This window comes from Kryptolebias marmoratus, linkage group LG5, assembly GCF_001649575.2.
Source record: "Kryptolebias marmoratus isolate JLee-2015 linkage group LG5, ASM164957v2, whole genome shotgun sequence".
Classification (NCBI taxonomy): Eukaryota; Metazoa; Chordata; class Actinopteri; order Cyprinodontiformes; family Rivulidae; genus Kryptolebias; species Kryptolebias marmoratus.
In genome coordinates this window covers 7,623,106-7,645,733 of record NC_051434.1, presented here as the reverse complement: position 1 = coordinate 7,645,733, position 22,628 = coordinate 7,623,106, and the positions used below count along the sequence as shown (strand labels likewise).

Here is a 22,628-nt window from a genome sequence, read left to right as displayed (position 1 = left end):
AACAACATTTTTATCATTTTTTTGGTGAGTAAACCGTCCTCATATAACAGAAAACACTCGCGCTCAGTTTCTGCAGACACGATGAAGGAGTTTGCTGCAAGTTCTTTGTTGTTTTGGGAAAGAAATGAGAGGAGCTTAGATAAACACATCAGTCTGAGTCACATTTTCTTCATCTCTTTGCCCACTCAGTGAAGATAAGACGAGTTAAAGACTTGTTTTTTTCCCCACAGTTAATGAAAAAGTGCCATGAGAGTGTAATCATGTTTATTACGTTTGATGGGGGGAAAAAGGTCAGGTTGATTTTTAAAAATATTTTATTTATCAGACATCCTTAAAAGTCACAGTGGACTCCTGGATTTATGACGGTGAAAAGGCTTGAGAGGAATGTGGCTGGAAGGTGTTCAGAGTTGGTCATTCCAGTTTAACTAAAAAAAGAAACTTGTTTTAGCTCAGATGTTACTTAAAAACCTTCGGATGGAGGTGGTTCAGTCTTTCCTATAAGGTGTGCACTCTGCATTTTTGCAGATGCAGTTTTTCTAGTAAATTGATTTTTTTTTTTTTTTTTGGGTGGGAGGGCATGTTTCAAATATTTCTGTAAAAGTTTAACAAATGAAAAATATGCAAAAGCTGTGTCTTAGTTTCTCAGATATATTTCTCACTAATAAAGCAGCGATTTTTGTGCAGATCTATTATTTCCATTTCTTCCCAACAAACTTTGCCTTCATGGATTTATTTCTGGAAACCTAAGCAATCATCGTGATTACTTTCAGTAGATTTGATGCATTTAAGATGATCAGTTTTTGTACGTTTATTGAGCTCAAAAGTGATCACTTCTACAGCAGAGGCTGTGAGCTGTTGCTTTGACTGATTGTGCAGCTCCAAACATTTCTGCACCTTTGGACAAGCTGAAGCGTGTGAGCTGCTATTGTTTTTGGATTTTTTAGGTATTTGTACTTTTATCTGCCCATCTCACAAGGGAAGATTTGTCCAACAGCTGATAAAAGCTCTGCTGTGTACTCTACAGAGTACTCCTCGTTTCTTGTTTGTGCCAAGGTTTCACAGTGTCGAGTTGCAGGTGAACAATAAAGCTCATCTGTTCACTGAAATCACTTTCACTTTACTGAAATTATGTGTCCTGTACTTCATTTCAGTGAGTCTACACATGAAGTCTACCCTTATAAAAGAGTACCCGTGAACAGCTCAGCTGTTAATCTTTAATCCAGCTGTAAACATGTTATAAATCATTTAAAGGCAGTAGTTTTAATCTACATTTATCTGTGCTCTTCAGTCTCGCTGTAGATTACTCTGCCTTCTTCTCTGGGTAAATATTTAACAGCAGATGTTTGTCAGGAAGCCTCTTAATAAAGCGACACTTCAGACCTTTTGAAATCCTGTTCTGCAGAGAGGTTATGAACAAAAAATATCTCACCTGTTGTAGATAGCTCTTTGAATAAACTCAGTTAGATTAAAAAAAGAGTTGAAGTCTGACTGTATTGATGAGCTAACAGCTAGTCTGAGCGAGAAGAAGACAAAAAACTGCTTCAAACTCAAAACTTTTCAGGTTTTGACTCTTGTTGATTCACATAGCACCTTGCTGCTGTGTTCAGGTCTTCATTTTTCTAACTTGTTGAGCTGTAATTAGTTATTCTATGCCTAAAGGAAAGCTCTTGTAACTCCATGACTGTGTGCAGGGAGTAGTTAAAGCCCGAGTGCTCAGACAGCATGGCAGCTCCTGAAATCTGGTCCTTGTATGCAACAACGATACAAGGCAGGGACATTTGATCTATAATATATGCCTTCAAAGAGTTTTCTGCTAACAGCATGGTGGATAAGTGGTTAGCAATGCTGCCTCACAGCAAGAAGGTCCAGGGTTCAAGCCCCATGTTGAGCCTGGGGTCTTTCTGTGCGGAGTTTCTTCGTGTTTGTCCAGATTTCCTCCCACAATCCAAAAAATAAAAAAAACATGTAAAAATACAACAGGTAAGATGATATTTGTTCATATCCTTTCCACAAAGAGCTGAACTTTCACTTGGATGAATGAGTTGCAAACAGTAGAAATTAGGCAAGCAAAAAAAAAATACATTTACTAACAGAAACTTAAATTGGAAATCATATTTCATGTAAGAAAAAACACATGATTTCTGTGTGAAACACACTTGTTTTCGTGAAAAACTTTCCATGTGGAAAAAAACACATTTTTTCATGGGAAAACATCTCAAATTTACATGTGAAACACATTTTCTGCATGTTTCCTTGTGATTTTGGAACATTTTCATGTAGAAAAACATGAAAATTTTAGTTCTGGCCTCAACACTGTTCCTGCAATAACAAATGAAGAAGGTTTTATTTGTATTTTATTTGGTGTTAAAAATCTAATGATTAACCTTATTATGAAGTCTTTATGAATCCTTCTTATGCCTTATTGTGATGTGGTTTATGAATTGTGTTTAAAAACTGACCTTGAACGTGGAAAAATAACTCAAGTTCAGTTTGTTTTAATCTTGACACATCACCACATCCCTTCACCCCCTCCACTGCCACTTCCACTTCACCTCCGGATCTCTCTCTCCCACGCACATCCTCGCCTCCTTCGCGCTCCTATAAATTGCTTGAGGATCACATCACATCACATCGCTGGTTGGACAGAAACCTGCCTCTCCAGACCCTCGCTGCCACTACAGCCATGACTTCAGCCATAGGCCTCACTGCGTTTTGGGTGACTGCTCTGATAACGCTTCTCGGTGCCACTCTGGGAGGTAAGACTTCCTGATCCTTCGGGTTTTCTGTGATCTTCAAACTCTTGATGTTGCTTTGTGTTTGATTTTTTTTTTTTTTTTTTCCGCAGAGACCAAAAAGTACACCTTGAATGAGCCAGACATCCCGTTCCCGCCTGCCCGTCCCGTTTTACAGAATCTGGCAAACATCTGTCTCCAGAGTCAAAGCCGTCCCAGATATCCTAACAGCTTCTTCCCGGCCTCCGGTTTCAGCTACTTCCGCCGCCTTGGAAGCACCATCAATCGTCTGGAGTCGTGGTACAGTTTGTGCTGCAGTGGACTGGTCGCTCAACAGACCATCCAGATCCTCTGCTGCACCCAGCAAGCTGTGAGTTTCTGATACCAGAATAAATAATAATAATAAAGTAGAAACTCAAGGTCATAAACACTATTTTATCCTGAACTCTAATAAGTGATATCCTGTCTTATTTCATGTACAAATATGACGTAAATTAAAGTCTGATAGGAACATTATACTTTCAAACAGACACCAAATAAATCATTTTTCACATAAAATGTAACATTTTAAATAGCCAAACACCAATAAAACAAATACTCTAGGCACTAAAATTAAATTTAAGCAAAGCTTGTTCCTTAGAGAAGCCAAGAGTCGTTACGATTTTATGACCTTATCTCCAGATTTCATTATCGTGGCACAATGGGGCTTGTTTTGCTGGGGTGAAGGTTTGAGAGTGTCATTATCTCAAGATAACAAACCTCGTTTTCTAGAAAATTTCCCATCAAGGATTCTCCCTCCTCTCTGAGCGTCACAACAGCAACACCAAATAACAAAAACTGGGGTGTAACAAAGACAGTTCTCGTTTTCACACCATAATAATCTTGTTTTATCAAGAAATAAAGTGTTTTCTAAAGATAACGGGACAACTGTAATGATTACTATTTGATATTTGCACCTCCTGGAGACATACCGCTTGATGGGGATCAGTTTATTTGGACGTCTGAGATTGATCACAGGAGCAACAACCAACTTCACGTCTCCTAAAAACCTAGAATTCACCTGCTTTAGTTCTTACACGGTTTCTTGATCCTCCAGCAATGTCTAGTCTGTTTTGTAAATGCTCAAAAGAACAGATAAGTGGTGACAAATAGGAAATAAATGTCTCTATTTTCACCACCAGAAAAAAAAACCTAAGGAAAAGTCTTAAAGGAATGTTTGAACTTTGGAAAACTGTAGGCAGATTTGACCCATTTATATGAGTTTGTGACGATTTTCAGCTGTATTAAAACAAGATATTTTCTTTCTTTTTTTCCTTGCAGTGGAAACAAGCCCTGTCTCGATTCTGCATTGACGAATTTTCCGTCAAGACTTCTCCATACGAGTGCTGCGAGTACAAAGACGAGGAAAGATGGACCTGCTTCAACAGCCAGCTGCCAAATCCACACTACTTTGGAAAACCGGGTTACACTAGTCCTCCAATGCCTGCAGAGCCGGGATTCTCCTTCAACCCGACTGCCTGCATGAACTGACCACAAAAATCACAGAAATACATGAAATAAAGTAACAGAGGAAAGAGCAGAGAGTTCATCTATATATTGTCTTTGTCTAGCAGTCAGAAGAGAAAAGTAGAAACTAGTTTAGATGATGCTGTGAAGGACAATAAGAGTCCTGGAATTATGTTGTTAGTCCTAAATGTTAATCAAGTCTGTTTTTTAGATAACAGGAAACTTATTTTCAAGATGTTTCAATCCTCACTTCTACAGCTCTCATTAAATGTTTCTTACATGACTGTCACAACCTTTTATAAATAAGATACACTGAAAGAAATAAAACAAACAAATGAACAGATGTGTGCATTTTGTTTCTGACATTTTGAAAAAGCAATTACGACAGACTCTGAGTTACAGTCGGCTGGATTAGTTGGGTAAAATCGTTCAAAGTGTGTTCTTCCTAACTCAAGATGAAGTGTGTAATAAAAGCCAAACAATACACTTTTTTTTTTACCAATCTTTTGACAGAATCATGTTGTTATTAGTATGCTTTCATTTTCAAGTTATTTGCGGATTTATTTGTTTTTGTTTTCTCTGTCCAACTTCTAGTTTTTCTAAACTTTCAGTTTTAAAGTATAATTAATGCTTTAATGTACTTTGTCATACAAGGTAGTTCTTCTCTTTCAAAACACTGGATTTTAAAACAGATTTATGTTTTTCAAGAATATTTTTCTCTTATTTTGGCAAAAAAATATCTATATTGAGTAAGAATGGAAAAAAATACTTTACTTTCAAAACTATAGCAGATTGCCTCATTAATTATCAGAGTTAAAGTCGAGAAAATGTTTGGGTTCTGATTTTGTTTACACACACCAACTTTTTTTGAGGAAAAAAAATTGACTTTTAAATTTCAAAACAGAAGTTTTGAATCACGTTACACAGTTTGTCTGGTTTAATTTGCTATATTATGGTAAAGTAACGCTTTTATTATTATCTCTTTATGTTTTTGAGGAAGATGTTACTCAATAATTTTTAGGAGTTTAATATATTTCCAGACCTTTATTTTTTAACAAAAACCGGAAGACTTCCGCGTTGTCAGAAAACAACTTCCGGTTTAGTGTTTTATTGTGAAACCCCTACAGTTACCGGAAACGCGATGCGTGTTCCGGTTGTTAGCGCGTTTAAGCTTTTGTCACTAAACTGCTGTATACGCGTTGCTTCCTTGTTTACTTGTATTGGGGTAAAAAAAACCAAACATTCCTTTTAGAAAACGATTTTTTTCCCCTGGTGACTCGCAGGAATAATTTACAAGATTATCGAGTGAGTTGGCTGTTTTGTTTTTCTGTCGTTTTCTGTTCGTTTAAACTGTTTTAAATGATACCTGGTTAACAATTGAGCGAAGTTAGCAGCTAGCTTTGTCGCTTCGCCTGCCGTTTGAATAGTCAACTGTCTTAACCCAAACGTACTTTTTATCATCCATTTTAACCAGTCTAAACTTCTGTTATTATCATTTATGGTTGTTTCCTTGTTATGTAATCATATTTTCACTGACAGTTTGTCTTAACTTGGCTCATAAAGTTTTGTTTTGTTCGTGTTCAGATTAGCCGAGTCAGTCGTTTAATATGAAATCACCTGAAAGGTATTTTGTTTAATGAGCTTCTGTTTGTCTACACAGATCTAGCTCATCAAAACCAGGGTTTAGTAGTTGTTTTTTTTGCTTTTTTTTGTCTGAATGGCCACAGCTTTAGAGGAGCCTCCGGGTCTTCAGGGCCAAACTCTCAGTAAGTACTGTGTTATTAATAAAATACCACATTTTCTTTCAAAAAGCTATAATGTGTTGTCCTGGTTGCGTTTGTTTCTACACATATATGGGTCATTTCTTAGTGTCCGTCAGCTCATTGTGTGCAGGTATTTGATTCAAATACTTCATTGCCAGTTTTGCCTCAGGACAGTTCACTTAATGATGTTTTGGAGAACTGGTTGCTCTTTCTTTTTTTGGTTATTGTCTAGCTTCTGTTTTCACATTTGAAACAGTGAAACTGTCCTGTATTATCTCGTTTAAGTGTGCTGATAGAGAATTAAGCTTATCAGAACTCACTCGTTTAAACTTTGTTTACTCATCTGAGGTTTAAGCACATTAGTCAAACTGAAGTATAGAAATATTCAGATTTTTTTTTCCTTAATCCTAAAATCCAGCATTTCTTTGGTCACCACAGTTTTTCCAAAGGCATGTTTTATTGGTAACAATGATTGTTTTTAAATTTATCATCAATCTGTTGGCTCAAAGTTTGCCACCGGTTCAGTTTATCGTCATCTGTTCAGCCTCATCATGGTTGTTTTTGTTGTGTTTGACAACTCATTCCTGAGAAGCAGTCTTTATGTATTTCATGTTCAGAGTGTTTTTCATTTTTCCTCACTGGTCCCGTCTGAACTCACTTTAATGGTGCGCATATCTAATACCTCCCACTGCCACCAAAGACCTGCAGGGTCAGTTTTGGAGGGTGCTGGCTTCTGTCAGAGGTAATAAATGAGGTTTGTCTGCATGCTTGTGTTGGAGCTCAGCTCGGCTTTAAGTAGGTCAGACGATGGAAGCTGTTTGACGTTATTGGCATCCAGTGATGAAACAGCTGCTGCTGCTGCTCGATTGCCAAACGTTTTTGTTCCTGTTTGTAATGCTTATTTAAGTTGCGTTTCTTCACCATCTTTTCTCTTTCCAGATCCATCGGGGACCAGAAAAAATGCTGCTGCAGAGGTGAGATTCGGGAAGACAGGAAGTGTGTAACAGAGTTTCGTGTCAGTTAGGAAACGCAATATGTAATCACTGTAACATAACGTTATTTAGCAAGCTTTTGCTGACATGTTATCTTCTCTTTCCTGTTAGAAACATAAGCTACGTATTGCATCAGACGTAGGAGTTTTTTTCTTTTTCGTTTTTGTAACTTTCTGCTGTGTTTGGACTGACAGGGCCCGAGTATTACCATGTCTCCCGCCATGAAAAAAACCATCGGCCATCGTGGGATTGATCCCACAGGGGAGACAACGTACAAAAAGGTGCCGTCACACACGCAGTTACGATTTATTTTATCTGCTTTCCCCCTGCTTCAATTATGATATTAATTAGTCTAAAACTGTGGAAGTTGTTGATCATAATTTTATTTCAGCTGATGAATACCAAATTTCTTTGCTTTTACTCACATGTCTCTCTCCACATTTTGCTTATAAATAATCTAAACTCTCTCACGCTATAGTTTTTAAAACTTTAAACCATTGTTTCATTTTGTTTTTTTGTCAAATTATTTTAACAGGATTGCCTATGAACTCATTTTACTCTGAATGTTGACACTAAAAAAATGAAAAAGATTCAGGGGGTTGATTTTAAAAAGCAAAATATATTTTTTAAAAAATGAGAAAAACTATTGGTGAGGAAATGCAGTACTGCAGATTTTATCCCAATCTTATGAAATAAGGAACCATGACTCAGTGAGCAGAAGCAGGGATTTTAGATCATACTGATTCACTTTTACTACCCCGCCTGTTAATCCTCAGCGTCTTCAGTTTGATGACTTTAATTCATTCAAACACAGGAAAACATTTTGTCTGATTTATCCCCACAAATTTATGACTTCATAAGCTCAGACAGTATTTTATTTACCTTTGAAAGCATAGCATGTATTTACTTTACTTTTATACAAAAAAAAACTTTTAGTTGTTATCATCAGTTACTGGAAAAACAGAGTAATTTGTAGTCTAACCAGACCTCTTATTCCCAACCATTTCATTTAAAATGTATCTTCTCATCAACCTAAAATCTCTAATTCATGTTTATTTGTTGTGTGAATTAGTTCATATTACAGGATTTACAGGATTGTGCAAATGGTTCCCATCATTTGCAGCCTTTTAAACAGGTTTGTTTTCCTCTCTCGTTCTTGCAGACAACATCATCTGCTCTGAAAGGGGCGATACAGCTGGGCATCACGCACACGGTGGGCAGCTTGAGCCAAAAACCCGAGCGAGACGTGCTGCTGCAGGACTTCGAGGTGGTGGAAAGTATCTTCTTTCCCAAGTGAGTTTTGAGAATTTTGATGCAAGGAAATGTTGCTTTATTTATTGTATGTCACTATTTTGCCCATACCACCACAAGACTTTTGTTGTTTTTTTTGTTTGTTTTGCCATCTTTGTGTGAATACATTTTTTTTTCCTTTTTCTGGCAGTGAGGGCAGTAACCTGACACCAGCTCACCACTATGGAGACTTCAGGTTCAAAACATACGCTCCAGTTGCCTTTCGTTACTTCAGAGAAATGTTCGGCATCCGCCCCGATGACTACATGGTACATTTATTTACACTGCATTTATTCTTTTCGGAAAAAAAGTCCAGCTAAAGTAATCAAAAGAGCACAGAATAATGAGAAGAATGGAGTGATTGAGTAACTGGAGAGACTGAAACTGGTAACGTATGAACAAATGAGTGTTGACACAAGAGAGGTGGAGCTTTTGACATTTATTTTCCCTCTGAAAGCCAGTTCTGTTGTTCGGTTCCTTTTTATGTCTTAACACTTTGTTCCCTGTGCTTTTCTTTGTTTGTTTTTTTACAGTACTCCCTGTGCAACGAGTCTCTGATTGAGCTGTCCAACTCCGGGGCCAGTGGATCTCTATTTTACGTCTCTAATGATGATGAATTCATTATTAAGACAGTTCAGCACAAAGAGGCCGAGTTTCTACAGAAACTTCTGCCCGGATACTTTATGGTAAGAACATAAACAGAGACTATGTGTAGAATTAAGTAGGATTGCTCAGTTAGTTTAGTGTGCGTGTCTACTTTTATATGTTTGTTTTTTTTAATGAGAAATTCACCGGATGGCAATGGGAAGTGGTTCATCACAGCGTCACACTCAGACTATGGGTTGTGAAAGCCTCTCAACCACTAGCACATCAAATTTTACCTCAGTATCTGTAATATTGACTGACTCCTAGTCCCTTCTGACAGCCATTTTGAATTGAGTTGACTCCAAAAGCTATTCAGTTGTAGATGTAACTCCAAAGATTATTTCCTGAAAGTTTTATTTAAATGCATCCAGTGGTTCTTGAGATATTTTGGTAACAGACAGGAACACATAACACACAGACATGGGGGAAAAAAACATTATTACCCACCTTTTTGGAGTGGGCGATAAAAATGGTTTCCATTTGTTTTAATATTCTCATCTAAACTGAAAACAAACTCTTATCTCATACAGTTATTAAAAACACACAACATGTTTTTGTTAATGATCGTTTCTCATATACATATTATTGACTTTGGGGTAGATAATCAGTCAGAACTGGTTCTCCTTTATTTCATTGTCACCTTAGTGAGAATTTATCCCCATTGTTGATGAGCTGAGAGGCCTTTTCTGAAAAGTTCAGATGTTTTTATTACAAGCACTTTGATTCCTCTGAAAAGAAGTTGCATCATTAAATTACCTCGGGCTCGAGTCAGAAACATGACAGTAAAGACCAGAAAATATCTGTGGATGATTTATTGTGAGAATAAATACAAGTTTCAGCTCTAAGATCTGATAAATAATGTTGTTATTTGGAGTTTTGAAATAGTTTTTGGTTCTGTAACATGTTCACGTCTGTGGTTGATGGTGCAACGTGTGAAGTGATGCAGTTTCTGGTACAATCCTAATCCGTTATCTCTGGTCTTCTGCAGAACCTGAACCAGAACAGAAGGACCTTATTGCCAAAGTTCTATGGGCTCTACTGCGTCCAGGCAGGAGGAAAAAACATCCGCATTGCAGTCATGAACAATTTGCTCCCCAGTGCGGTGAAAATGCACCAAAAGTTCGATCTAAAAGGCTCCACTTATAAGCGACGAGCTTCGCCCAAAGAGCGAGAGAAGGCCGTGCCCACATACAAAGACCTGGACTTTATCCAGGACATGGTGGGGGGGCTGTTGCTCGAGGTGGACAAATACAATGCTGTTTGTAAGACCATCCAGAGAGACTGTCTGGTAAGATACCCCTCAGACACATAAAGCATGGTACCACTGAATAAGATATTCAGATTTTAGTGTCTGATTCAATCCATGAGTTTTCATTACCTGCGTTTTTCTGCTTGCCTTCAGCTTTTGGAGAGTTTCAAAATTATGGACTACAGTCTTCTAGTGGGAGTTCATAACTTAGATCAGGCCTGCCGAGAGCAGGCCAGCCAAGAGGCAGCGGCTGTGGACCAAAGGAAGCCGCAAGTCCAAAAGTCTTTGTACAGCACGGCTATCGAGGCCATTCAGGCTGAATCTGGAGGCGTGGGGTCAATGGAGCCAGAGGACAGGTGAGTGACCCTGGAGAGGTTTGGTGCGTGGAAACGTTCTTGTTAAAAGTCTGTCGTCCTTGAAAGACTCGATGGAGACAAATCACGGCACGCTGACCCTGCTTTATTTTTTAGGACTGGAGGAATTCCAGCACGGAACTCAAAAGGCGAGAGGCTGCTGGTCTACATGGGTATTATTGACATTCTGCAGTCCTACAGGTACCTAAGCAGGTTTTTTTTTTTTACCCTTGTTTAGTCTCAAAACACAAACCCAGACAGGGAAAAGAAGGACACCAACAGAGCAGCACCTTCAGTGATCTGTCAGCATTTGTTGTTGTTGTTTTTAGCAGCAGTCAAAGCTCAATCACTGTAGTTTGTTGCGATATAGACTTTGGTTTGAGTTTAACTTATAATCATTGTAGCTGTGAAAACAGCTTGAGGGATTTTAAACGTAAATATATGTTTTGTGAAGTAAAAACAAAAGAAAATGAGGACGGGGATTAAGTTCACTTGAAATAAAAGAAGCTGTGTAGCACAATCTCAGCTTGTTTGGTCTATTAAAGCTACAATGACCGTTTTTTTATGTAGGGATACACCCATTGCTCGGCAGGTGACTACAATCAGACTATTTTAGCTTGACTTGCTTGAACTTGCTTCCTGAATCCACCGTAGCTAATTTGCACAAGCAATGGCTTGTTTGTAATGTGAAAGTCTTTGCTGAGTGAATAAATAAGACGTAACAGCAGTCACAAGACATAAAAATTAAATTAAACTAAAAAGTCAACGTCTTAATTGGCGTCTAAAGCCAAAGCCATCCCCCTTTAAGCTTATGTTTAGTTTTTGGGACACTCAGGAGCAGCTGGAGGAAACAGGTGGGTGTGTAGCAGCAGAGAGGGTAGGGTGGGGGGCTTTAAAAGGAAATTTTAAAATGAATCCTAAAATGTAGAGGCAGCGAGTGCAGGGAGGCATTTTGTCCCGTGTGGAGGTGAGCAGCAGAAGAAGCACTGATTCTGACATGAAGAGCGTTACAGTAATCCAACCGGGTGGAGGCATGGATTACTGTCGGCCTTTTAGAAAGAACTGCCTTTACTTTAGCCAGCTGCATCAAGTGGGGGAAAAAAGCTTGATTTAATGATCTGTACGACAATTGAAAAGGGTCAAGGAAGCACAGGAGGTGTAAGAAGTTGCTACCATTTAGGCTTTTTTTCCAATCATTATGAGACACTCTTGCAATTCATGTTGAATCAAAGTCTCATTGGTGCTGTTTTTGAAGAAATGTAAAATCATTTACTCTAAATATTTTATTATAAATCAGTTGGAGAAAAAAAATGCCTGTTGTCACTTTTAGCCCTTGTGGAAATCAGACTCTACACGTCAGAGTTGTACTAAAATCTCATTTCTGAATCGACCTAAAAGACTGCAGTTGGACGTCTCTTCCATGTGACGTATGTTTGGCCATATGTTTGTAACTTTTATGATGGAGCTGGGTTCTGTGTGTTTTTCCAGACTCATAAAGAAGCTTGAACATTCCTGGAAAGCCCTGGTTCATGACGGGGTAAGCTGTCTCTGTTTGTTTGTTTGTAGTGTCTTCAAATACACATGCTCAAAAAACTCTGTTCTTTCTCAGGACACTGTTTCGGTACACAAGCCACGTTTCTATTCAGACAGATTTCAGAAATTTGTGTGCAACACGGTCTTCAAAAGGATGCCAAGTAAGTTGATATTGTGGAGTTAAGGATAAATGCAACCAATCAGTTGTACTGTTGGAAGTTTTTCTTTACACCTGCCGGTTTTGTTTCCAGTGAAGTCTTCCCCGACTAAGAAGCGCCGCGCCAACGGCCCTATGAAAAAACCTGCTGGTCCTGGGGCCTTTCTGTTGGGCACGACCGGCAACAACCCGCTTTCACTCCAACATCAACTCAGCACCGACACCTTAGAGGACAGTGATGGAAACTTTGGTAAGGACTGAAGGAAAAAAAAAAAAAGGAGACCGCAGCTGCTTCAGCTGTACTGTGGAAAGCATGTTTATTGATAACTTCAAACATGTGCCAGCATGTGAATCGCTTCCTTCACAACACACTCTTAAGGGTTTATCCTCCTCTTGCACCCAGTCTTGCAGTCAGGCCGCCCTGACCTCCTCCCACAGATGTTACCACCCAGCGACACCGTCGTCAGCACTCCCGAAGCCTCCGTCTCGTCCTCCCTGCTCTGCTCAGAGTTCGCTCCCACAACTAGTTCTCCAGCTCCCTCCCAGGAAACCTCAGAGTCAGCGGGAGGAAGTGAAAATACCGCAGCGCTCGAAGACCAGGAGAAGAGCTCCCCCAGCAGGTAAGACGGGATATAAACAGCAACTGGACCAAAAACCTTAATAAATGGTATTCTAATAATCTCCGAGACCCTGCAGCCTAATTTGAGGACACTGACTTTCTGCTAGGAATGAGCATTTTAAGCAGACACTCTTTAAATTTGTCTGCCATTAATACATTTTTCTTAAAATATTCAAGCCTACCTCCCCCTTCCATCCTGAGTTAAGACCAACTTGCAGTAATTCATCCTTCTCTTGTCCTTTATTCATGCAGGCCTATTAATATAGAACAAGTGTCAGCACAACAACAACCTGCAGAGAAAACGGTGCTAATCTCAGCTGCTAATTTATGATTCAGAGCCATGACCTGTTTCATGTTTCTGCTTAAAAAAATGACTGTCCATACGGCTGGGACTTGCAGTGATTAAAAATTTAATTCATAGGAATGGTCCACCTCAGAGGTTTAGTAGAAATATATGTGTGGCAGCGTCAGAAGTTTATTTATTTTATTAAACTAAAGTTTTGTTTTTAAAGACAAGAGTGTCTCTTAATCAGAGGTTCATGAAAGTCGGCCTCTGAAGGTAAACCTCTAAAGTCATGCAATAAAAAGTTTAATTATTCCTGGGAAATCGTTCCACAGGTTTAATTCACTTTCTGCTCTGTCTTTGTGTGTTTTAGAGCTCAGGCTTCCCTTGACGCGAGTGTCGGCACTGAGAGTTCGATCTCGCTCAGTGACACAGTCTGTAACGAAAGCGAACAATCTGTAAGTAGATTACAGGCTTCTCAGTGGGGATTTTTATTCACGGAAACGTTGTTTCCTTTTTAACGAGGACTTTCTGGTTTGCAGGTGTAAACGTGGAAAGATGAACGGAACTCAAACTAACCAAACAGAACACAGAGCTGGTTCTGAGCAGGGTTGAACTTTTTCAGCCACCTTCGTGTTGACGTACAAGGACTAAAATAAAGCCTCGTAGTGTATTACTGAGACCAAGCGGGATACTTATATTTGTTCCTGTTCTTTGCACTTTGATTTCCAATCGGTTGTGTTAAATGTGGGTACATTAATGTGGTGGGTGGTGCACATTATCTTATCATCTATCCTTTTATAGAAGTTCCTGTATTAACGACCAGTTGTTGTTGTTGTTGTTTTGGTCCTGATCTGCTCGTTTAAGCCAACGTTCAGGGGCGAGTGTAACACAAGGATTTAATGCTTGTGTGCAGAAAGTCATTCAGGTGTTTTCAAACTCCTTTCATTTTTGTACCGTTTTTGTGTTTACCATATTACTGTAACACATCCTGTTGAGTATCTGCCTCACCAACAGGCTGTAGATAAAAGATGGATGCTTCTACAGTGATGCCATCATCAGATTCGATCATCTTGATGGGTTTTTTTTGGAACCAGAAGAGACGAAAATGGAACAAAAGGGTGAAACTTCAGTGAGATTTTTAAAAACTGATTCGAGACAAATGTATATTTGAGGCGCATTTAAACATGTGGCCATGGGTGGTGTTGCAATTCTTCCACTTTGGCATAAGATGAGGACATCCATCTTTTATTTACAGTTTACACCACTAAAAGTTTAAAATCATATTTTTTCTCCCTTTTTTGTTTAGCTGTTTTAATTTAAAACTATATTATTTGTGTTGGGCGCACAGGTTTTTATAATAGGGGGTTGTGTTGAAAGAAAAATACTGTATCAATTCACCATAAAATGCTGTAATTGTATTTTTTAAAAAGCTTACTGTAAATGTAAATAGTGCTGGAGAAAGACATGACCTAATCAGCTCACGGTTTTTATTTAACCACATTTTCTAATGAGCTTATACTACTTTAGGTACTGTGAATACTAACTTCTAATACCAAGAACAAAACAATATTTTAAAAGAGGTTTGTGTTTGTTTTTTTATACTCATATGACAGATGAAATTCATGTGATTAAGTGTGATCGATTGGTGGTGATTAGGAGCCAATCCCACGAAACAAGACTACTGAGTCTGTTAGCAATGTTTGGACTATATCTTGTGTTTTCTTTTCCTCTCAGGAGTTTATTCAAACTAAAGTGTTAAAGCCACTGATCAAATGTATAAAGAGGATGTTTTTGTTCGGTCTTTACCAAAGATTGTGAAATGATGTTTCAAGCTGGCACAATCATTTTGTTGTTTTTGTTTTCATTACCTCCACTAAGTTTCTTTTTTTGTTTGTTTGCACCATTAGTCGTACGTTTATGAATGGATTTATATGAAAATAAACATCTTTTACCAAAGGTGCATGGTCCAGATTTGAGATGACTTTAAAAGTTGCTTTTTTTGACTTTGACCTAAATCTGAATCTATTTATTTTGGGTTTCTTTTCATCCATCTTTGGAGAACGTGTGCAGTTGTTTGTGTTTATGAGAGTTGAAATAATATAATAACAGTCTAATCTTCTTTTTTTGTGCCTTTTGTAAAACATCAGTTCTAATTAAAACTTACTGCCACAAAACAATTTCACTGGTTTTATTTCTCTGGGAGATAAAAAGTTGATTTCTTTTTACAAAGTTATGTTTTGTTTTTTCTTGATTCTGATTTAAAACAAACTCAGCAGCTCTATAATTCTTCCCTAATGAAAGTCAAAGGCAGATTTTCTGTTTAGCGTTTTATTTACTGCATTCAACAACACAATGTTCGGTGAAATGAAGCTCGTGGAATTGAACGTTAATGCAGGACTTGCTTGTTTGTTTTATTAAAAACTAAAATATAATAATGAACAAAACAAAATGTTGCAAGAACAAGATCAAACTACACATCTGCTTTATGTAAGCCAAATAAATTAGTTTGATTTTTGTTCTAAAGATGGATGAGCAGTTTTTAGACTTGACATATAGAATGGATCACATGAACTTTAACATGTTTGAGATATTTTTTGTCTTCCGGCATTAAATAAATCCTATTTATTCTATTCTGTTGTCCTCCTTTTGTCTGAATTTCTTATTTGAAGAACACTTCCACATCATAGTAACTTTTCAGCTAATATTTATTTAAGATTCATGTTTTTTAATCCTGTCCAACTCAGTAATTGTTTTTGCAACAGACTATTAATTTTAAAAAAATGTTTAAAGACAAAACTTAAGGAAAAGACCAGAGTTGAACAACAATTTGTGTGTTCATTTTCATATCCAAATTATAATTTACAAAACACAACAACAAAAAAAGATCATATTTAATGATCAGATTTTAAGCTCCATGCTGTCAAAAGACAAATAAATAAGGAATGGCTTAAGACACTTAAACAGTAATATAAATAAAACAAATAGTAGCATTTTAAATTCAAACAGGCAGTGTGCATTGAGTTTTCATAATTACTTCTGAACGCTTTCCGACACCAAATCAAGGGAGACACTTTCTGACCAATCACGTTCCGCCTTCTTTAGCCTTCAACCAATAGGATGTGAGCCTACAAGACTACGACAGAGAGCAACAAGAAGTTTTCCAAAATGGTGCTGGAAAGTACTATGGTCTGGTAAGAACCTAAAAGGAAACTATTTATAAACAGTTGTCAATCCAGTAACAGTTTATGTAAAGTATTGGAAGTTAAATACTCGATAAATTATTCAATAAACCTGAAAATCGGTGAAATTATCGGGCCTGTTTGGCAGATTTTTTGACCGGTTAGCTGAGTCATTGTTAGCGCTAGTTAGGTCAGAATTACGGTTTTCATAATGTGTCTGTTTTGGTGTAATACAGCGTATTTAATTTCTTAATGATGTAAGGTTTTCTGTCTAAGTTATCACCCTACAACGCAGACTGCGTCATGGTTTAGTCCAGCTGTATTTAGTTGTTGCTAACAGCAGCAAGCCGTGCTAGTTTTTCTTTTTTACTTTTTCTCACATTATTAGCAGCTTTTAGAGGCTCTTTATCAGCTCCAAAGTGAGGAAAAACAGACTTATTTCCCCCACATAAAGGTAACTGAAGAACTGAGAGCTAGTTGGTCTCTAAAGTGAAGTCAAACTGATGTTTTTCAGTGTGGACAACAGTGAGTACATGAGAAATGGAGACTTTCTGCCCACCAGGCTTCAGGCTCAGCAGGATGCTGTCAACATAGTTTGTCACTCCAAAACACGAAGCAACCCAGAGAACAATGTGGGACTCATTACCATGGCAAAGTAAGCAACCCTCTCTCTTTATTTAATGACATTTGGGTAAATTCAAAAATGTTTCCAACACTTTGTTCAGCTTCATAAACAGGAGTAACAAACATGAAAAGTGCCACTTCTTTCAAAAGAGACACTATTTATAAAGAACTTCACTCATCAGACCACACACAGGTCTAAAGGGATTTTATTTATATAAATTTAACATTAAACACAGTTTAATGTAGAATTATATTGTTTTTAGGACATTCTTGTTTAATTCTGGGTGCTTTTCAATAACTAAATCTGTGCAGAGTTTATTGAAGAGTGTTTTAAAAGAGTGTTTTGTATATTGGTATCATCTATGATTAAAAGAAATAATCACTTAATACACATCCTTCACTACCAGAAGTCTACAGCATAACTTATAATAAATGAGCAAAATATACAGAGTCAAGTTTTGTTGCCAACAATTACGAGTCGTTTGTTTACATTCAAACAATGAGTACAGTTCGGATAGTCTCAGATAACGAGTTGGTAAAATAATCCCCGGATGTGAACGGAGTCAGAGGGAGAACGATGTGAACAGAGACGGCAGGTCGAAAAAGGAAAAAGTAGAAAAGAGAAAAGTGACTAAAAGCTGTGAGGATGAGTCATGGACAGAAAATCGAGCGGTGGGGAGAGTTAAAGCAAAAACTGGAGCTCAGATCAGATGAAATGAGCTTTCCGTAACCGATTGTCAAATTTAGTTGTAAACAAAAACGATGACTATTTGCTGTTTTCTGTCACATTTACAAAAACTGATGAGTTTGAGTTAAATTAAACCATCGTTTAATGATGTGGAAATTGTTAGAAGCATAAAAATTCAAATCAAAAACATTGAAAATTTGCATATTTTGTCAGCTATTATGGCTTTTTTCCTTTGAAGAAATATTCTTTTTACTTTTTAATGAAATTTGTGTAACCTACTCATGGACAGTTACCTGCATCCTGATCTGTACATCTATATCTTTTTCCTGATTATTTTCACACGTCTGCAAGATCTGATTTTACTCGATGTTTATCCATAACAGGCAGTTTTAGGTCTTCCTGTTTACTGTCAACTCTGAGTTTTTATTTAATATCTTTTTTTTCCACCTTCAGATTCTTTGGGCTGAATTCAGTCAGTTGCTTCTGTTACCTTTTTTCTGTCCTGTTTGAATACAGAACTGAGGCTAGCTTTTTTATGACTTTTTCTATGTATGGATGTGTTTACGTCTACACTGCTTTAAAAAAAATTCTGGCTTGTGCACACAGCTTCCCAATTAAACATTTATAATAAAAAAATCTTACATGTTCTTTTTCTTTCTATAAATTTGTTGTAAGGAATTTAAATTCACATTGCTGCAGTTGTGTCACGATCTGGCCCCCAGTTTAGTTTTGTCAGGCTGCAGATGGTGATTAACTGTGGCTGTTTGTTCTCCTGCTCTGATGTAGTAACTGTGAGGTCCTCACCACACTGACACCAGACACAGGTCGCATTCTGTCCAAACTCCACGCTGTCCAGCCCAAAGGAAAGATCTGCTTCTGTACGGGCATCAGAGTGGCTCATGTAAGTAATCTCCAGCCCCAAAAATCTTTAATCTAATGGGCCAGCAGTAAAAAGGAAATAAAAAAACAAAACAATCAAAACCACATGGTGATGTAACTGTTGTAATTTCAACAGCAGGAACAGCTTTTATCACCTCAGTCTTGATTTGCTGAGAAAGAAAAGCTCATAACTTTCTTCTTGTAATTCTGCATCTTTTATGTCCTGCTTTGTTTCTGTGTACAGTTCAGCTTTGCTCTTAAACTGTGAAACACAAAGGCTGTCGGGTTTAATAGCTTCAGTTAGCTGCACTGTTAACAATAAAAACTCAATAATTCATATTAAATTCATTGTTATTAATTTAACTCATTTCTGGGCCAAACAGCAAAAACAAACTGAAGACATCTGCATCGCAGACGAACAGTTTGGACTTACTGCTCTAACCTGGGAGGACTGCTTTGTCAAAGTGTCTCTCCCTGTCCCCGCCCTACACTTTGTTTTTCTTGATCAGCTGATGGTGTAAGGTGGAGCTGCTCTGGCAGGAATGAAAAGCAGCTGTTTCAAAGACACACACACACTTTGTTCCACTGTTGTTTTCCCACTTCTCATCTTCTGCATCTGGGTGTAACGTCAAAATTGTCCTCATTGTCCTGTTCGCTGTCTGTGCTGCTCTCGGTTACAGACTGAGACTGAAAATAAGTGACGTTTCTCTCCCTCTCGCTCCAGATATAGGACTGTTTATGGCAGATTTAGTATTACTCAGAATGTATTGTGAAGCAAACCGTTTCAGGCTGCTTATTTAGTCAGTCATATTAAAAAGCTAAACTGAGTCTTTTAGATCATTTGTATTAATCGTGGTTTCACTTTTTCAGCAGGTCTGCTTTTGTTTCTTTTGCAGCTGGCTCTAAAGCACAGACAAGGAAAAAACCACAAAATGAGGATCATCGCCTTTGTTGGAAGTCCTGTGGAGGACATGGAAAAAGATGTGAGTTTGAAGTCTCGTGTTTCAGTTTAAGGTCAATGTTTATTCAGTTGTTTATGGTGAGTCTAACTTGTTTTATTTTGCTTTCGTTCCCGTCCCAACCTGCTGATCTCGCAGCTTGTCAAAATGGCGAAGCGCTTGAAAAAAGAGAAAGTGAATGTAGACATCATCAACTTTGGAGAGGAGGTAATGGATCATTGGTTTGTCTGCTACTAAAACATCTGATATGCGTGTAATTTTCTTTTTTATTACCTCCATATTTAATGAATTTTCAGTCCTAAATGCTTCCACTTACAACCAGCTGTGTCCATCTGTTCAGGAGTTCAACACAGAAAAGCTGACAGCTTTCATTAACACTCTGAATGGGAAGGAGGGAACAGGCTCCCACCTGGTCACGGTCCCTCCTGGACCCAGTCTGGCCGATGCTCTGCTGTCCTCCCCGATCCTGGCCGGTGAAGGAGGCTCCATGATGGGTCTCGGTGCCAGCGACTTTGAGTTTGGTGTGGACCCCAGCGCCGACCCAGAGCTGGCCTTGGTACGTGATAAATGCGTGCATGATGGATGCTGCAATAAGCAATCGAGACTCTGCAGAAAACATTTGAAAATGCTGTAAAGTTTTAGGACTGAAATATTATTGCTGTAAAAAGAGACCTTTAATTAAAATGATATGATTACTGAAGTTCTCAAAACAGGCTAATGAAGCCAAAAACGATCATTCTTTCCACACTTTTTAAACGTTAAAATCCTTTACATTCAACCAAATTATTTGGCAGTGCCTTTTGTTGTTTCCTTAAAAATGAACACGATGAAATTTTAAAATTTAGAAAATGCAAAGATTATTTTGTTTAATTTCAAACTTCGACCTTGTGTTGAGTGTTTACAGCTGACTTCACACACTTCCATACTTAAGGGGGGATTTTTCAGAGTAGAGATGTTACCTTTTCAATGTGAAGGCAGATATGAATGTTGTTTTTCCTTCACTGTGCATTTTCTGCGCGTTGCTGTAGGCCTTGCGTGTTTCGATGGAGGAGCAGCGGCAGAGACAGGAGGAGGAGGCCCGTCGAGCTGCTGCAGCTTCTGCTGCCGAGGCAGGCATCCCTACACCCACTGCTGATGGTAATTCAAATGAATACAGTATATTTATAACTCTGAGCACTGATTGTAAAAGTACAGATTTGATTGATTGAACGTTTTTTCTTCCCAGAATCAGAGGAGGCCTTGTTGAAAATGTCCATCTCTCAGCCCGAGAGCGGCGCCGCAGCTCTTCCTGATTTCAGCAGCATGACGGAGGAGGAGCAGATCGCCTACGCCATGCAGATGTCTCTCGCCGGAGGAGGTGAGTTTCATTTGTGAAGCCAACTGAGTTTGAAAATCAAACTTCTTCTTTAGGCGTGTCAGTAAAATAAGTTCTTCTTGGTGAACAGAGTACAGTGAAATGGACACAGGAGCCCCCATGGACACTGCAGAGTCAGCAAAGGTGAGACACTGTGGTGAAAAATTTAATGATTGTTTTCATTATTGGTCATTTTAGACATCTAAATAAGCAGATTATATAAGTTTCTTGATTCTTAAAGATGTTTTATCTTATTTTAAATTATTTCTGACTGGTTGGAAGGTTCATGCCTATTAGCTGCTAGGGCTTTTATTTTGTAGGTGCTTTTTTGTTGTTTGTTTTGCTTTTTAACCAAAAATCCCTGGAACTTAAACATCCTGGGACATTTTTTCAAGGAGCTAAAGGATTATTTTAACTCTTAGGCCTTGTCCGCACAGAAACAGCTCTTTCAAAATTATAATTTTTTTTTGTCTTTTCTAAAAAATAATATCTGTGTAAACACAGTACCGTTTCTATAAATGTCTTCATCCACACGGAAACACCCAAAACGCGAGCAGCTTCGCCAGGCGTGTGTGTGGCGCCGTAATGGTCCGACAAACACACCAGAAACAGGAAACGGAGCGTGGAGTGTGTGTGAAGCTCACACCCTGGGTGTGAAATGTGAACACGAGAAAAAGACACCCTTCGTGTCGCGGGTTAAAGTAGAGGTGGGGAGGTGAGGTCATTGTTGTCTTCCAACAACTGCATAAAAACACAAGGATGGTGTTTCAGTGTTTAAAAAAAAAAAAGAAGCAGTTTTGCTCCTAAAATGTTGTGTCCATGTGGACCCAAGGCTTTAAAAATAAAACGGTAGCTGTGTTATCGTGTTAAATTAGAGCAAAGTGTTTGCTGTCAGGAGGAGGAGGTGTCGCTTTAAATCAGGGAGGACCTATCAGCGCGACGGCGTCATTTAACAACTTACTGAAAGGATAAGCAAGTTTGTGGTGATATTTATACTGCAGCGGCGCCGTCATCATACATTCAGTGATTCAACCAAAGACCTGATTTAACCCGATTTCATCTTGGTGTTTAAAAAAAGGAGGAAGATGACTACGATGTGATGCAAGACCCAGAGTTCCTTCAGAGCGTTCTGGAGAACCTGCCTGGCGTCGATCCCAACAACGAGGCCATCCGCAACGCCATGGGCTCCCTGGCATCCCAAACAGGAAGCAAGCCAGACAGCAAAAAGGACGAAGAGAAGAAGAAATGAAAATAAATGAACAATTGCAGATTTATGCAGGATTTATTTTTAAACATGAGATTGCTGATGCGCCGCCCTGCATGCCAGCACTCTGAGATTTAATACCACCTTCCTGCGAGACACTCGGAGGCACCAAAGTATAATAAAAGATTTATTAAATTACCATTTCCTGTCTAATTCTGACTACATGAATTGCCCATAAATACAAATTCTAATGGTCTATTATCAAATTGCCTTGTATGCGCTTCAGTTTACATTTTATCAACAAGGTGTATAATTAGTAATTTACTCAGTAGAGGAGTTTGGGTTGACAGGCTTTAGACTAACGAGTTAGTCACATTCCTGTCATGTTTTTGTGCGTTTTTGCAATAAAAGCCACATGAAAATGTGTTTCCTTTTTCCTTATTTCTGTTGCCAGACTGGAAACGATAAAAAAAACGACAGTGTAAAAAAAAAAAGCTGCCTTTTTATATGAATGTAAATATTTAGGGTTATTTTATGGGGTAATTCTGGTAGAAATAAACATACGTGTCGTCTGCAGCATCCTCCGTACATTTCTTCCCCCCCCCCCCCCCCCCCC

The 22,628-nt window shown here is 38.3% G+C and overlaps 3 protein-coding genes across 5 annotated transcripts; all 3 read left to right on the top strand.

The window, feature by feature from the left end:
- Positions 1-4,579, top strand: LOC108240005 (extracellular matrix protein 1-like). 2 transcript variants are annotated; one of them, XM_037975736.1, is made up of 4 exons: positions 1-24; positions 2,647-2,756; positions 2,846-3,102; positions 4,053-4,579. In XM_037975736.1, exons 2-4 carry the CDS (start codon positions 2,684-2,686, stop codon positions 4,260-4,262), a joined length of 540 nt encoding a protein of 179 aa, XP_037831664.1. In that variant the 5' UTR covers positions 1-24; positions 2,647-2,683; the 3' UTR covers positions 4,263-4,579. The 2 variants fall into 2 exon arrangements, with proteins under 2 accessions (XP_037831664.1, XP_024862954.1); XM_025007186.2 differs by lacking the exon at positions 1-24 and having other exon boundaries at positions 2,186-2,756.
- An 804-nt stretch (positions 4,580-5,383) lies between these two features.
- LOC108239974 (phosphatidylinositol 4-phosphate 5-kinase type-1 alpha) lies at positions 5,384-15,299 on the top strand. Of its 2 annotated transcripts, none has more exons than XM_017423058.3 (16): positions 5,384-5,543; positions 5,899-6,004; positions 6,941-6,975; positions 7,188-7,274; positions 8,156-8,286; positions 8,435-8,552; positions 8,817-8,969; positions 9,917-10,216; positions 10,331-10,533; positions 10,648-10,731; positions 12,019-12,067; positions 12,140-12,224; positions 12,315-12,470; positions 12,624-12,840; positions 13,496-13,580; positions 13,665-15,299. In XM_017423058.3, exons 2-16 carry the CDS (start codon positions 5,956-5,958, stop codon positions 13,668-13,670), a joined length of 1,758 nt encoding a protein of 585 aa, XP_017278547.1. In that variant the 5' UTR covers positions 5,384-5,543; positions 5,899-5,955; the 3' UTR covers positions 13,671-15,299. The 2 variants fall into 2 exon arrangements, with proteins under 2 accessions (XP_017278547.1, XP_037831663.1); XM_037975735.1 differs by having other exon boundaries at positions 5,404-5,543; positions 5,966-6,004.
- Positions 15,300-16,191: 892 nt separating this feature from the next.
- On the top strand, positions 16,192-22,438 carry LOC108239983 (26S proteasome non-ATPase regulatory subunit 4). Its single transcript, XM_017423070.3, has 10 exons — positions 16,192-16,316; positions 16,819-16,959; positions 18,403-18,517; positions 19,392-19,478; positions 19,593-19,661; positions 19,795-20,010; positions 20,483-20,591; positions 20,680-20,811; positions 20,900-20,952; positions 21,887-22,438. The coding sequence occupies exons 1-10, from the start codon at positions 16,291-16,293 to the stop codon at positions 22,055-22,057; spliced, it is 1,119 nt and encodes a 372-aa protein (XP_017278559.1). The 5' UTR covers positions 16,192-16,290; the 3' UTR covers positions 22,058-22,438.
- The last annotated feature ends 190 nt before the right edge of the window (positions 22,439-22,628 follow it).

What these genes read in the sequence shown, in the direction of transcription:
- LOC108240005 (XM_037975736.1), top strand. Translation starts at nt 2,684, where the DNA reads ATGACTTCAGCCATAGGCCTCACTGCGTTTTGGGTGACTGCTCTGATA. An exon ending in TCTCGGTGCCACTCTGGGAG is followed by an intron (nt 2,757 to 2,845) that starts GTAAGACTTCCT and finishes TTTTTTCCGCAG; the next exon opens with AGACCAAAAAGTACACCTTG. An exon ending in TCTGCTGCACCCAGCAAGCT is followed by an intron (nt 3,103 to 4,052) that starts GTGAGTTTCTGA and finishes TTTTCCTTGCAG; the next exon opens with TGGAAACAAGCCCTGTCTCG.
- LOC108239974 (XM_017423058.3), top strand. Translation starts at nt 5,956, where the DNA reads ATGGCCACAGCTTTAGAGGAGCCTCCGGGTCTTCAGGGCCAAACTCTC. An exon ending in GAAAGTATCTTCTTTCCCAA is followed by an intron (nt 8,287 to 8,434) that starts GTGAGTTTTGAG and finishes TTTTTCTGGCAG; the next exon opens with TGAGGGCAGTAACCTGACAC. An exon ending in GGTCTTCAAAAGGATGCCAA is followed by an intron (nt 12,225 to 12,314) that starts GTAAGTTGATAT and finishes TTTTGTTTCCAG; the next exon opens with TGAAGTCTTCCCCGACTAAG.
- LOC108239983 (XM_017423070.3), top strand. Translation starts at nt 16,291, where the DNA reads ATGGTGCTGGAAAGTACTATGGTCTG. An exon ending in CTGGAAAGTACTATGGTCTG is followed by an intron (nt 16,317 to 16,818) that starts GTAAGAACCTAA and finishes GATGTTTTTCAG; the next exon opens with TGTGGACAACAGTGAGTACA. An exon ending in ACACTGCAGAGTCAGCAAAG is followed by an intron (nt 20,953 to 21,886) that starts GTGAGACACTGT and finishes GTTTAAAAAAAG; the next exon opens with GAGGAAGATGACTACGATGT.